Source organism: Canis lupus, chromosome 3 (genome assembly GCF_048164855.1).
Source record: "Canis lupus baileyi chromosome 3, mCanLup2.hap1, whole genome shotgun sequence".
Classification (NCBI taxonomy): domain Eukaryota; kingdom Metazoa; phylum Chordata; class Mammalia; order Carnivora; family Canidae; genus Canis; species Canis lupus.
The window spans coordinates 25,118,072-25,131,651 of NC_132840.1; the positions used below are offsets into that span (position 1 = coordinate 25,118,072).

At 47.5% G+C, this 13,580-nt stretch overlaps 2 protein-coding genes across 11 annotated transcripts in view; one reads left to right on the forward strand and one right to left on the reverse strand.

Annotated features, from left to right (window-relative positions):
* The window catches only part of FANCA (FA complementation group A), a 61,970-nt gene that overhangs the window by 1,909 nt on the left and 46,481 nt on the right, over positions 1 to 13,580 (reverse strand). For 2 of the 10 annotated variants that reach the window (XM_072819624.1, XM_072819622.1), the window contains exons 30-42: positions 13,190 to 13,318; positions 7,945 to 8,026; positions 6,462 to 6,628; positions 5,774 to 5,879; positions 4,583 to 4,642; positions 4,337 to 4,441; positions 3,529 to 3,641; positions 2,587 to 2,725; positions 1,448 to 1,510; positions 1,104 to 1,206; positions 632 to 707; positions 224 to 380; positions 9 to 101 (exon numbers count right to left, since the gene is read on the reverse strand). In XM_072819624.1, the coding sequence (XP_072675725.1) occupies positions 9 to 101; positions 224 to 380; positions 632 to 707; positions 1,104 to 1,206; positions 1,448 to 1,510; positions 2,587 to 2,725; positions 3,529 to 3,641; positions 4,337 to 4,441; positions 4,583 to 4,642; positions 5,774 to 5,879; positions 6,462 to 6,628; positions 7,945 to 8,026; positions 13,190 to 13,318 (1,393 nt within the window). Of the gene's footprint in view, positions 1 to 8; positions 102 to 223; positions 381 to 631; positions 708 to 1,103; positions 1,207 to 1,447; positions 1,511 to 2,586; positions 2,726 to 3,528; positions 3,707 to 4,336; positions 4,442 to 4,582; positions 4,643 to 5,773; positions 5,880 to 6,461; positions 6,629 to 7,497; positions 7,548 to 7,944; positions 8,027 to 11,182; positions 11,286 to 13,189; positions 13,319 to 13,580 lie in introns of those variants that run through there. The other 8 variants (XM_072819625.1, XM_072819626.1, XR_012027874.1 and 5 more) reach the window with 8 other exon arrangements.
* Positions 9,684 to 11,544, forward strand: LOC140630086 (3-hydroxyisobutyrate dehydrogenase, mitochondrial-like). The gene has a single exon (XM_072819656.1). The coding sequence runs from the start codon at positions 9,740 to 9,742 to the stop codon at positions 10,745 to 10,747; it is 1,008 nt and encodes a 335-aa protein (XP_072675757.1). The 5' UTR covers positions 9,684 to 9,739; the 3' UTR covers positions 10,748 to 11,544.

Here is a 13,580-nt window from a genome sequence, read left to right on the forward strand (position 1 = left end):
GGTGTTACCTCTGCCATGTTTGCAAAGCTCTTTTCTGGGCACCTAGGTATTGATTGCAGCAGAAAGTGACGAGCTTTTATTATCAAGCCTACAGGGTCACCCTAGAGAGAAGACAGGCAGAGCCACAGGTCAGGGGGTATACTGTGAGGGGTCATGATGCACCCCCACCTGCTCACTGTACCACGAGAGTTGGCTGCATGGGTATGTGAGTGGTGTCACCTGCCTGGCCCTGGAGCTCCTGGCTCCTGCCAGCTAGAGCTGAGACTGCACTTGTCTCCCCAGTCACGAAGAGACAGATCAGCTTTAGGTACATGTCGACAGCAACGCGCAGGAAGGCATCTTCCCTGATGAAGGCGTCTTCATCAAAGTAGGAGAGAAGGCTGAAGGTAAGAGAAGAGAGCACATGTCTCTTAAGATCATACAGAAGTGAGTGGCAGCACAGAGCAGCTACTCATCTGAGGAACGAGGTTACAGGCATCTTTCCCATGTGAAGGGAGACTCAAAATGGTCCCACAGGATTGGGGAAGGAGTGACACCCTTTCTCTGACCACACAACCGCCTGGGTGTGAACTCCTTCACTGAGAGAGAGAGATGGTATTAAGTCACCGACCAGAGGAGCAGGGGCACTTACCTGTAGAAGGCAAACGGTAGCAGCCTGATGTATGGATCTGGGGCCAGGCGGAGGAGGACTTGCCCCAGACCACCATCTGCAACCAAAGGAGGAGGTGGGCTCAGGGGACCTCAGGTGCCTGCCTGTGACGAGTGTTGTCCTCATGCCAGGGCGAAGAGGCAGGGAGGCAGATCCCCATAGGACGGCCTAGTGGCACCCTGGGACCCCCCTGTACTCCACTCAACTCTTCTGTGATTTAAAGGAATTTGTACTGCATTTATCCTAGTGGTTTACATACTTGGTGTGAAGATAGACTTCCAAAGAGGAGTTAGTGAACTAAGGCCCAAGGGTGAATACTTAACCCTTGAAAGTTTCTGAAGGAGGACTAAATAAAAGTGGGGACCACAGCCTGCCTCTACTGGGTCACCCATGTTGCTGGTAACTAGGACCTACTCAGGCCAGCCCCTGCTACCAAGTCTCAGGGGCTTCTCACCAGTGTCTGTCAACTGAAAGAGCACCAGCCAGGAGACCTTCCTCTTGTCCAAGCACCTCAGGATCTCAGCACAGATGTCCACAGCCTTCAGGAAGTCAACAGCCTATGGCCCACAGAAGAGACAGGCTGACTATCTGTAGACAGGCTTGCCCTGGGAAGGGGTGTGGCCTCCAGCCCAGAAGGGAGCCTCTGCTCACTTTGTTGAGTCTTGAGTTGTGACTGAGGAATAGGCCAGGGACCCAGGGGTTCTTGCTTCTGCAAGCAGAGGACTCCCAACAAGCCCTTCCAAAGGTTTCAGGGCCTTCCTCCTCCCAGAGCCCCTGCCTTACCCAATGGGGTCTTACATGTGGGGTGAGATGTGATGAAAGCAGGCCCATTAAGGAAAAGAAAAACAGGACAACCAGCAGCTGCAAATAAAATCAGTACATTTACAACATGAAAATCAGCTAGGCTGTACCCTCAAAGAGTAATTCTAAGTAAGGAATGTCGACATTGTTCTTTGACCGAACATTTATAGGCAGAGGGCATAAATCTTACCCCTAAGTGGATCTTCTCAGGAAGGAAAATTTTCAAGTGATAATTTGAGGATATCTTACTGACTGGGTCATTTTCTATGTGCCTTAAACACAGTTTGAAAGGGGCTGCAAGGGAAAACTGTGCGAGCCATCCCCGGCCCGGCCCAGCCCTGCTCCTGGGCTTCTTGTCCGGAACGGTGTCTAAGATCCCAAGAGATAAATGCACAGGTCCCATGCTGATTTGAGGCCAGAGTCCACCTCCTCCCACCTTCCCTGGAGCGCACCCAGGTTGGCTGGGGTCTCTCTGGATACTTCCCCTCAGCACACACAGGCCTGAGAGGCTTGGAGCCATTGAAATTACCAAAACCTAAAGCAGGCATGTATGTCTGGAGTGACAGGTTGACTTTCTAGTTTACAAATGGTTTAGTTCAGGGAGCGGTGAGGGAAATAAGGCTGTGGGAGAACAGAGAAGGTCCCTGGGGCAGCTGACAGCCCCAGCCTGGGTTGTGGGGAAGATAAAAACAAGCAGAATCAAAAGTTAAACATGTAAAAAAAAAAAAAGGTTAAACATGTATTCCTTCTACCAGTAAACTTGAGAGTCAAATGATACACCACCTATAAACCTGGCAAGTTTTAATTCCTAATAAAAAGTCACAAGAATGCCATACTTCCTATCTGTCCTTGGAAAAGCATGGTTCACTAGACGCACCTCAAGAAACACAGCTGATCTCAACACTGATTAAAAACAAACCTGCTAGAAAGAAGTGAGGGATGCCTGGGTGGCTCTGGTTGAGCATCTGTCTTTGGCTCAGGTCATGATCCTGGGGTTCTGGGATTGAGTTCTGCATCAGGCTCCCTGTGAGGAGCCTGTTTCTCTCTCTGCCTATGTCTCTGCCTCTCTCTCGTCTCTCATGAATAAATAAATAAAATCTTAAAAAAAAAAAAAGTGAAAGAATTTCATTTCTTGCCTCCTCGCTTTGGCAGTTGAGCTTCTCCAGCTGGCTCTTGATTCTGGTTTCCTCGGCTTGCTGGATGGCAAAGTGTAGTGCAGCAGCAGAGACCCAGGCTGGGCCAGGCGGCGGGGATGCCAAGTCAGAGGAGAGGCAGCTAGGAGAGAGGGGTCAGCATAGGAGCTCCCAGTCCTTCCTCCTGAAGCTGTCAGGAAGCCAGCCCTATCCAACTTCAGGGGGCAGCAGAAGCAAAGTCTAGGTCCCCAGCTCCCCATGGCTTCGCAAAGGGACCTACATAGGACCTCTACATACGACCTGTGTCAGCTTCATTGTCGGTTTAGGGTCGTCTCTCGGTTCCCTAACATGCTTCCATGCTATGGATGTGAGGAGGGGGTAGGGTCTGACCCAGACACCTGGTCGTTGGACACAGGACTTTCACCTGGTGTCCATCCACCACTCAGCCCCTGGGCTTCTGGGTACAATCCTCCTACTCAGTCCCTGCTGTGACTGCAGTGATGCTCAGAAAGTTTCCCCAGCACGTTAAAAACAGGGCCAAAAATTAGTGGAATGTAGTGTATTTTGGGTTTCCTTATTTTCTGGGATTCTGAGCACTCGGGACCCTGCACAGGGATAGGAGGAGGCGGGGTGGGACCAGCTCCTCCTGACTACCTCTAAGGACACGGCTCTCCACTCATCCAGCAGATGCCAGAGACCACCAGCTGGGCAGGCTGGGACCTGCCCCTCAGACACATCCCCATGATGCTGCCACTGCCAGGCCTGTGTGGACCTGAGAGGAGACAAGGGGCAGGTGGGCTGGAGAGCTGGGTGGAGACTTCCTCTTTCACGTGCATCTTGCTCAGCCTGCCCCTAAGGCTTCTGTGTTGCATCGCAGGGGTTCATGGAGGTAACCTAGAGCAGGCCCTACAGAACATCTGTGCTTCCTCCCCTTGTCCCACGTACCTCTTGCCAAACAGCTGGGCCTCCCACAGCCTCTGCAGCTCTTGGGGCAGTGGGCCCTGGAAGCATCTCCTCCACCGGGTATGAAGTTCAGGCTCCAGGCGTGGCCACCATAACTTCCAGAGAGAAAGATCACCAGTGAGCACGTCAGGGGAGGCTAGACTTGGACCCGTCTTCAGTCCTGACAGCCGAGATACAGAACCTCTGAGGGACCAATGGAGACCTGCCTGAGGCTGGCTAACCCCACCAGCTCTGCTCATGTTCGTCTCAAGTACTTGCTTTACAGTTCAGGGCAATCCCACAAGGTACTATCCTCCTCTGTAGAGGACATGATGTTTTACACAATAGCTTTTGCAGTGAATTCCACCCAAATGAACCACAGACTTCAGTGTAAAGCCAAACTGATCAGGGGCTACAGCAGCTCAAGTCCAACTGCTGCTGGGGCTGGAATTCTATATAACACAACTAGGAGAGCTGTGTGCTATCAGGACTTCCAAAAAAGCCAGCAATGCACCCATGGTAACCTCACACCCTCCATGTGAGTATATCAGGCCAGCAGGGGACTGGGCCTCCTCACTTCTCAAGTCCTGACAGTTGTCTGTCAGGAAACAGGCGTAACCTGAGTTGAGTGCATCTTCAGCCAACGTAGACCCAGAGATACACTCCTTTCCAGCGGGCAAGGCTAGGGAAGTCCGTCTTCCTACCTTCTGGTGGATTCTGTGGACCCCCTGCCCCCGTTCCTCATTTTCTCCTAAACAACAAGAACCAGGATGCTGCCCCGGATGCGCCGTGAGAAAGCAGCTACACCTACCAGAGCAGAGGTCACAACTATGGGGCACTCAGTCTGGCATGTGGTCAGGATCAGGTTGGCTGTCAGGGAGGGGTCTCTGCTTTGTGAACAGGTGTTGAGGAGCCCCTGCAGGAGAGAACATGCCAGAAGCTCAGCAGCATATCTGTCCCTGAAAGGCACCACGGCTTCAAAGCACCACTGGGTATGAGGGTCAAGCCCAAGGGGACTGAGCAGGTCATCTGGGAGGTGCAGAGGGCAACAAATTACCCTGAAGAAGTGGACAGTGATGTCGTGGGTCAGGGCACTTCCATGGCAGCAGAAGTTTCTCTGCAAAACAGCACAGACCAGTGAGAAAAGAGCCAACGGGACTGGGGGTGGGGGTGAGGGCAGCATGTGCCGAGAGGCTTTCGCAATGTTCATGGCACCACTGCTGACCACGGATGTGGTTCCTTTGTGCAGCCAGACAGACCCCCCACCAGCCTGCCACAGGCTGGGAGGCATGGGCGGCACTCCCTGATGGCACTGTTGCTGGGATGGCAACTTGCCTCGCCACCTCTGGGTTCTCCATTCTGCCAGCCTGCACAGCCCCTTCTGAGAACTCTGAGGAAGACGGCCTCTGCTGAGAACTGAAAGCTCCTCTCTGCTTTCTGAGTCACCTTGTAAAGCTCTGTGTGACTGAATGGAACCTTACTTCCACCTCTAGTCATATTTGTGCATTTTTTAGAACTGGAAAAACATCTTCAGGGGTAGAAGCTGTTGTGAAGCATGTAGAAGCTGTGCTTATTCCTGGTGACCTCAGTGACCCTGACTGGATGCATGTAGGCTTTCATTTTTCTGGGTAAGATCATGGAGCACCTGACACTGAACAGGGTGTACAATGGAAGAAAGCAGGGCCGACTGGTGGGAATGGCTGTCCTCTCAGCATCACTGGCTTTTGTGTTCCTGAAATGTCAAAACTGCAAAGAAATGGAGATTCTTGGTCTAAAATACTTTTTGGATCTTGATGGCTGAACACTGGGGAAAGCTCCAGGAAAGGACTGAAGCTTTGGGACACCTAGGTGGCTCAGCGGTTGAGCGTCTGCCTTTGGCTCAGGGTGTGATCCCAGTCTGGGGATCGAGTCCCACATCGGGCTCTCTGCATGGAGCCTGCTTCTCCCTCTGCCTGTGTTTCTGCCTCTCTCTGTCCCTCTTATGAATAAATAAAATCTTAAAAAGGGGGGGGGGGCTGAAGCTTTGGAGGAAGGGAGTTACAGCTGATCTCTGTACCTCACTGGTGGTCACTCTCTTCGCTCCTGGAGCAGGACGCCCGTTCTTTCCCTCAGCAATCTGCTGGTCTGCACACACACTGAAGCAGTGGGCTCCAAGTGACCACAGATGCACCCGTGAATTTTCAAGAGCCAGCCCTCAGTGGTAGACCAACCCCATCCCTGCGTCCTGAGGTTGCTGCCCCACACCTACCAGCTCAGAGTTGACCAAGTGGAAGAATTCAGTGCAGTCAGGGGTGGCCGGCTGTTTGTTCTGGGGGCTGCCGACGAGAATAGATGGGGGCAGACCGAGGAGGATCCTTGCAAAGAGGAGCGCATCAGTGGTGGATGGCACAGCCTAACTTCACTCCCAGAGAGCCCAGACTCAGATCTGTAACAACCCTCCCTGCTTACTCTGGGAACCAGAGTCCCCGCCTGGGGCTGCGTGCTGAGCACTCATGCCTGCAGGGCCCCCTGTCAGCATTCACAGCATCAACTCTAAGAGCCATTCTTAAGTTGCACCTAGGGAGGGTGCACCACAGACTAACATAGCTATGCACCTAGGGAGTTACACCTAGGGAGGCAAAAGGGTGCACCATAGACTAACATAGCTATGCCCAAGAACTAGGGGATTACATGATCTCACACTCATAAATAAGGAGTAACTGTAACCACACACGGTTTTCCTTATTTCGACATGAATTCTTTAGGCTACATCTTTCAACAATTAATCTCCAGGGTCTGAAGAGGCAGGCATTAATCCAAAGCTTCAGACCCTGCTCTCTCCATGGGAGCCCCAAGGAGAAGATGCAGTCACAGCCTGGGGGTAGGGGCCAGAAACAAATGACCAATGGAAAAGAAAACTCGTGACAAAAGAGACACTCCACACAGCGCCATGGTACCATCTGTACACAAGCAGCTCCTGCTGTCTCTGAAGGCGGGCAGCCACATCCCACCCGCTGGCCAGGGCCTGGAGCCGTCTGCGGAAAACTCTGAAAAGGAAGTGCCCCTGAGAAGGAGAGCACCTCTGGGGTGCTACTGGGCCCTGCTCCAGGTCAGCAGCCATCTCCTGGAAAAAACAAGACCAAAACATTCACATACTTTAATTGCTGGTCCCAGGGGCTTATCCCCAGATGTGAAGCCAGAAAGTCCTCAGAGCTTACTGTCTGCCCCAATCAGGACTCTGAAATGGGGTTGACTGGCTTGGGAGAAAGGTTTCCCAAGAGCTGGGCATGAGTGGGCCAAGCCTTTTAACTTGGAAATCACTGAAAATTTGCAAAAAGAGAGTAAGAATAGGACAAAGAACACCTTTACCAGATTTCCCAAAGCTAATAGTTTATCATTTATCATCTGCTTTTACTAACACGCACAGGTGAATTTCAGACGTAAGGCATATACACAGCAGGCACTCAGTAAATGCAGAGGCAGAACAAGCCAAACGCCTGCACTGCAACATCACCTCTGCTGCACTGTCTGCCCTCCCCACTCGCTCTTCCTGCCATAGCCAGGTAGGATGAATGTGAAGGACCAGAGGTCAAGATGAGGGGTTGTGGGGCTGGGAAGTCTCTAGTGGGATGTGTTATTCACTTGTAGGTAAAATTTCCCCAGTGCCCCAGGCCACACCTTCCATGGTCTTGTCACTCCCCACATTCTCTCAATTCAAGCACTTGCAGAACATCAGCAGAAACACCAGCAGGAAGCGTCAAATCCACACACACAATCCTGTCAACGTGGGGCCTCACGTAACGCTTCCAAAGGTAGATTCCCAAGGCACACTGTGGACACGGAAACCTAAGGGAGCCGTGGTCTGCCCTATGACCTCAGAGCCTGCTCTCAGGGTCTGACCTTTATGGCCCTGACTAGACCTGAGGCACTCTGGCTGAAAACTGCACTTTTCACCTCAAAACGACAGCCCCATTTCCACACCCTCTTAAATGCACTTGCTTTGGTGAAGAGAACCCGCCAGCCTGTGGAGGTGCCAGGTGACCCTGTGAAAGAACAGTAACTTAGCCTTCCTTTGCCAAGTAGAGGGCTATTTACGTTATTTCTCAGAGCCTAATATCCACATAGAATAGCCAAGAGCTACAAAAACACAGCAAGCTGTGGATAGCAACCATTTTACTACCAAAGTTGGTATCTTCTCAATTTCCTCTGCTTTCAAATTTTAAATGTCCCTAAGCCTGGAGATGGTCTGGCACCACAGCTTTTGTATCTTGGGGACAGTCACGGGTGAGGTGAACACACTGTCACTCTGGGTCTGGTATATCATATGTATGATGTGACTTTTCATTCTATTGAGCTGCCTTAAGATATTCAATAATAAATATCTTAATAGCAGATGACACAAATGCCATGAAACAGTGAGTTTTATATCTTCTAACTCACCTGCAATCTGGAAAAAATATCCCGATTTCCTGTGCAGCTGAGAACCAAATCAGAATTCTCCAAGCAGTTGTAACTCCTCAAACTGAAACAAAAACACAATAAAAGCCTCCTAAGTATCTCCTGATGTGCAGGGCGTTCCTATTTCTCCTGGCTCCAGAGTGGAGTATTGTCATAGAGCCAGGAGGTCCCAGGGGACCAAATGACACCCAGTCATCAATAAAAAACAAACAAACAAAAAACCCTTCTACAACAATACAGTAGCAACCCCAATCTAGTGACATCTATAAACAATTATGTACCACAACCAAGTGGGATTTATTCTAAGAATGCAAGGTTGGTTCAAAACCCTAAAGTCAACACACCTATCAATAGAATAAAAAAAAAACATGTAAACATCTCAATAAACAGATATTAGACAAAATCTAATACCCTTTCATGATAAAAACACTCAACAAATTTGGAGTAGAAAGAACTTCCTTAATCTGATAAAGGCCATCTATGAAAAACCCGCAGCTTACATCATACTTAATGATGAAAGCTTCCCTCCTAAGATCAGAAATAAAACAAAGTTCTTCTCTTTCACCACTTCCATTCAATACCACTGGAAGTAGTAGCCAGTTTAGCCAGAAAAAGAAATAAAAGGTATCCAGATTGGAAAGGAAAAAGTCAAACCATTTCTATTCACAGATGATATGATCCTGTATACAGAATACCGTAAAGAATCCACAATTAAAAACTATTAAAGCAAACAATTTCACAAAGTAGCAGGACATGCCATCAATATACAAAGATCAGTTGTATTTCTCTATACTAGCAATGAACAAATAATCCAAGCATGGAATTAAGATATTAATTACATTTACAATGGTGTTAGAAAGAATAAAATACCTAAGGATAAATTTAACCAAGAAAGTGCAAGACTTGTACACTGAAAACTATAAAACACTGTTGAAAAAATTATAGAAGACCTAAATAAATGGAAAGATATCCCATGTTCATGGATATAAGATTTGGTATTGTTAAAGTGGTAAAAACTACCTGTAATTATCTACAGATACAATGCAATCACTATCAGATTCCCAACTGTTATGTTGAAACTGACAAATTGACCTTGAAATTCAGATGGAATTGCAAAGGACCCAGAATACCCAAAATGATCTTGGGTGGGGGGGAGGGGGGGGAGAAGAAGATTCATTTCCCAATTTAAAACTTCCTACAAATCTACAGTAATCAAAATATTGATATTGGCAATAAGAATAGATGTGTACACCAAAATGAAGAGAGTCCAACAACAAATCTTCACAGGTAGGATTAACTGATTTTTGGCAAAGGTGCCAAGATCATTTAATGGGGAAGGACCATGTCTTCAACAAAACATGCTGGGACAACTGGATATCCACATGCAAAAGAGTGAAGGTCGATCCTTAACTTATTCCATAAAAATTAAATCAAATGGAGCTAAAACAAAAAAATAGATGAACTGAGCTTCATCAAAATTTAACATTTTGTGCATCAAAGGACTCCAACAAAGGAGGAAGTGAAAAGATGACTCCTAAAATGGAAGAAAATGTTTCCTTCTCTTATCTGTTAAAGATCTGGGATCCAGAGGGCACTGACGACCCGGGTCTCGCCGGGCCTCGCCTCCTCGGTGGGAGCTCGCCCTGAGCTGCAGAGCGCGTGTGCGCGCGCGGCCCCACGCCGCGGTGCATCCCGCCCGCTCCGCGGCGCACACTCGCAGTCAGTGGGTGAGCCGGGAGCCACAGAGGTCACCGCGGGGAGGCGGAGCGGGGGCAGCATGGCAGCCTCCTTACGGCTCTGTGCAGCGGCCTCCGGCCTCCGGTATTGGAGCCGCAGGCAGCGCCCGGCCGCGGCCAGCCTTGCAGCGGTATGTTCTAGGTCAATGGCTTCCAAGACTCCAGTTGGATTCATTGGACTGGGCAACATGGGGAATCCAATGGCAAAAAACCTCATGAAACATGGCTATCCACTCATTATTTATGATGTGTTCCTTGATGTATGTAAAGAGTTTCAAGATGCAGGTGAACAGGTAGTGTCTTCCCCAGCAGATGTAGCTGAAAAAGCTGACAGAATTATTACAATGTTGCCCACCAGTATCAATGCAATAGAAGCTTATTCTGGAGCAAATGGAATTCTAAAAAAAGTGAAGAAAGGCTCACTATTAATAGACTCCAGTACTATTGATCCTGCAGTTTCAAAAGAATTGGCCAAAGAAGTCGAGAAAATGGGAGCAGTTTTCATGGATGCCCCTGTTTCTGGTGGTGTGGGAGCTGCTCGGTCTGGGAACCTCACATTTATGGTGGGAGAAGCCGAAGATGAATTTGCTGCTGCCCAGGAGTTGCTGGGGTGCATGGGCTCCAATGTGGTGTATTGTGGAGCTGTTGGGACCGGGCAGGCTGCAAAGATCTGCAACATGCTGTTAGCCATTAGTATGATTGGAACTGCTGAAGCTATGAATCTTGGAATCAGGTTAGGGCTTGACCCAAAACTGTTGGTGAAAATCCTAAATATGAGCTCAGGACGGTGTTGGTCCAGTGACACTTACAATCCCGTACCTGGGGTGATGGATGGAGTTCCATCAGCTAATAACTATCAGGGTGGGTTTGGAGCAACGCTCATGGCTAAGGATCTGGGGTTAGCACAAGACTCTGCCACCAGCACGAAGAGCCCAATCCTTCTGGGTAGTCAAGCCCATCAGATCTACAGGATGATGTGTGCAAAGGGTTACTCAAAGAAAGACTTCTCGTCAGTCTTCCAGTTTCTACGAGAGGAAGAGACCTTCTGAGTTTGCCCTTTGGCCGTGCACACTGTTGGAAACTAAACTTTCTGGAGCCTCTGTATAGCTCACTCCACAAGTAAATGGGTTTAATCAAAGGTCACCTGTCTGCTTTTGATTGTCTAGGTCCCAGTAAACCCTAGGATTTTTCACCCATTTTTAACTGCTTATTCTTTTCATCTATTTAGCAAACATGTGTTATCTGAATTTTTTTTTTTCCTGTAAGCCACTGATGGTCTCTGCTAACTAGCTGATTAACCTTTTTCAGAAGTTTGATCCCTGAGCACCTTCAACTAAATCGTAGCATACTTCAATCAGGATATTATTTACTCCACTTTACAGATAAAGCCAAGTATTTTTTTAGCAGGATGAAACCTATCTGAAAGAAAAGAAATTGGTGTTGGGGAAAGAGGTAGAAAAAGGGGAAGTATAATGAATTACTACCTGTGTCCCTCAGGAAGTCAGTCCGGTTAACCAAGTGGTGGTATTCTTGCAGTACTGAGGTTACTGATTTTCCAGGAAGTTGATAAAGCCAGAGAACTCTTTGCTGCATGTATTATAATTTGGACTCTGTTACATTATCTTAGTGTGTCCTTGTTACAACTCCCAATACTCAGCAAACTTGTTTTTTATATTTTTGCTTCCTTATACATTCTTACTACATATTTTTTGACTTCAAAAGAATGACATCTTTAGAACTGTTTCAGAGCCAATGATGATATTTGCTTTAGATAATTATTATGTTATTCTAAATATAACCATATTATTTTGAATTAAAATAAATTTCTATGCTGATAAAAAAAAAAGATCTGGGATCCAGAATACATAAAGAATTCTTAAAAATCAATAAAAGAACCCAATTATAAAATGGGCAAAAGATGTGACAGTTCTCGAAGAAGATAACACAAATTGTCAACAAGCAATTGAAAAGATGCTCAACATCATTAGCCAGCAGAGAAAAACAAATCAAAACCATAATGGAAAAAAAATAAAAAAACCATAATGAATTATACCACGGCATATCCATTAGGATGGGTATTATCAAAAGAAAACAATAAATATATTTGTGATAATGTGGAAAAATTGGAACCCTCTGATACTGCTGATGAGAATGTAAAATGGCTCAGTTTTGGAAAACAGCCTGGTAATCCCTAAAAAAAGTTATGACACAGCAATCCCATGATTAGGTATATGCCCCCCAAAAATGAAAACACGGGACTACGGAAAAGTCTATACACAAATGTTTATAGCAGGGGCACCTGGGTGGCTCAGATGGTTAAGCGTCTGCCTTTGGCTCAGGTCATAATCCTGGGGTCCTAGGATTGAACCCCATGTCAGGCTCCTTCCTCAGCGGGGAGTCTGCTTCTCCCTCTCCCTCTGCCCCCCCACTCATGTTCTTGGTCTCAAATAAACAAAATCCTTAAAACCCACAAATGTTTGTAGCAGAATTATTCATAATTAATAAGTGAAAACCCAAATGTCCATCAGTTAATAAACACAATGTGCTCCATCCTTCAATGGAATACTATTCAGTAATACAAAGAATGAAGTTCTGATATATGCTACAAGGTAGACTAACCTTGAAAACGTTATCCTGAGTGAGCCTGATATAATGGACCACCACATGTTTGTCTAATTCCATTTATATGAAATGTCTAGGATTGACAACTCCACAGAAAGTAGATTCAGGGTTACCAGGGTTGGAGGGGAATGGAAGGAATGCAGCACACATACTCATTTCTCCCTCCCAAGAGAAAAACAAAGGACAAGAGGACCAGCCCCAACTTCAGCTTGACTGGTACTGTATGTGTTGCTCCCAGCCACTAAGCGCTGCAAGTAAAAAGCCCAGTGCTACTAGTTGTACTGCAATGTAATGTGACTTCTAAGAGTTTTGCAAACTAGGCGGTGTTTACAGATCCTTGTGGAGAACGGAGGGACAGTGGGAAACATAAAGGCACCTGTCCTGCACTGTCTTCAGTAACCACTTGCACAGGCTATGTTTCTTAGGGGGTAACAAGATTTGTTTTCTATGATTTAATATATTACCTAAAATGTGGAAAATGGAATGGATTTTATTCACCATCTTGACACAACAATCATGAAGACAAGGACACTAATACAGACTTGCTCAGCAGGAACACAAACACAGGGAACTCTGCCTCCATGGCAGCCGGCCCACATCCGTGTTTCAGGCACGCTCAATGCCTGCCACCTGCCAGCCCACTTGTTCCCACCCTGATGCCAGGTGACAAAGCAGAAAGACTGGCACTGCCAAATCTATACACAAAGAAAACACATCCGAGAAGCTTACCTTTACTTCGAATAGACTCAGACTTGCTATCAGGATATGTTTAATTGTGTTTTGTATAACACAAAGTAGACAGAGATAAAAACTTTCTGAGAACTAACAAAATTAAAAGTATGATGCTTTCCGGCATCAGCATTCCTAACCTTTGGCAGAAGTCTATCAGCACGTCGACAAGAACTGTGCACGCTGTCTGCATGTCCCCATCGCAGCCCCCAGCCTCGGAGGGCTTGAGGAGGAAGTGCTCATGGATTGCCCACTGGTGGAAGTCCCACCTGCAACAGCAAATACCAGGACATGTGCTGAGAAGACCTGCAAACCAGTGCTTCCTGTGGACAAAAATGAGCCCAGAGCCAGGAGCACAACAATGGCAGGGGGTTAGATCTGAGGGTTTGGAGGTATAGGAAGGCCCTCTACCACAATCCAGGCCCCCTCAGGGGCCACCTCCCTGGGTCATTATCCCAAGGTCCACCAGCAAAAATGTCCAGAAGATCCTGATGATGTACTAAGTGAAAGCCTCAGCCAGAGAACCACTGA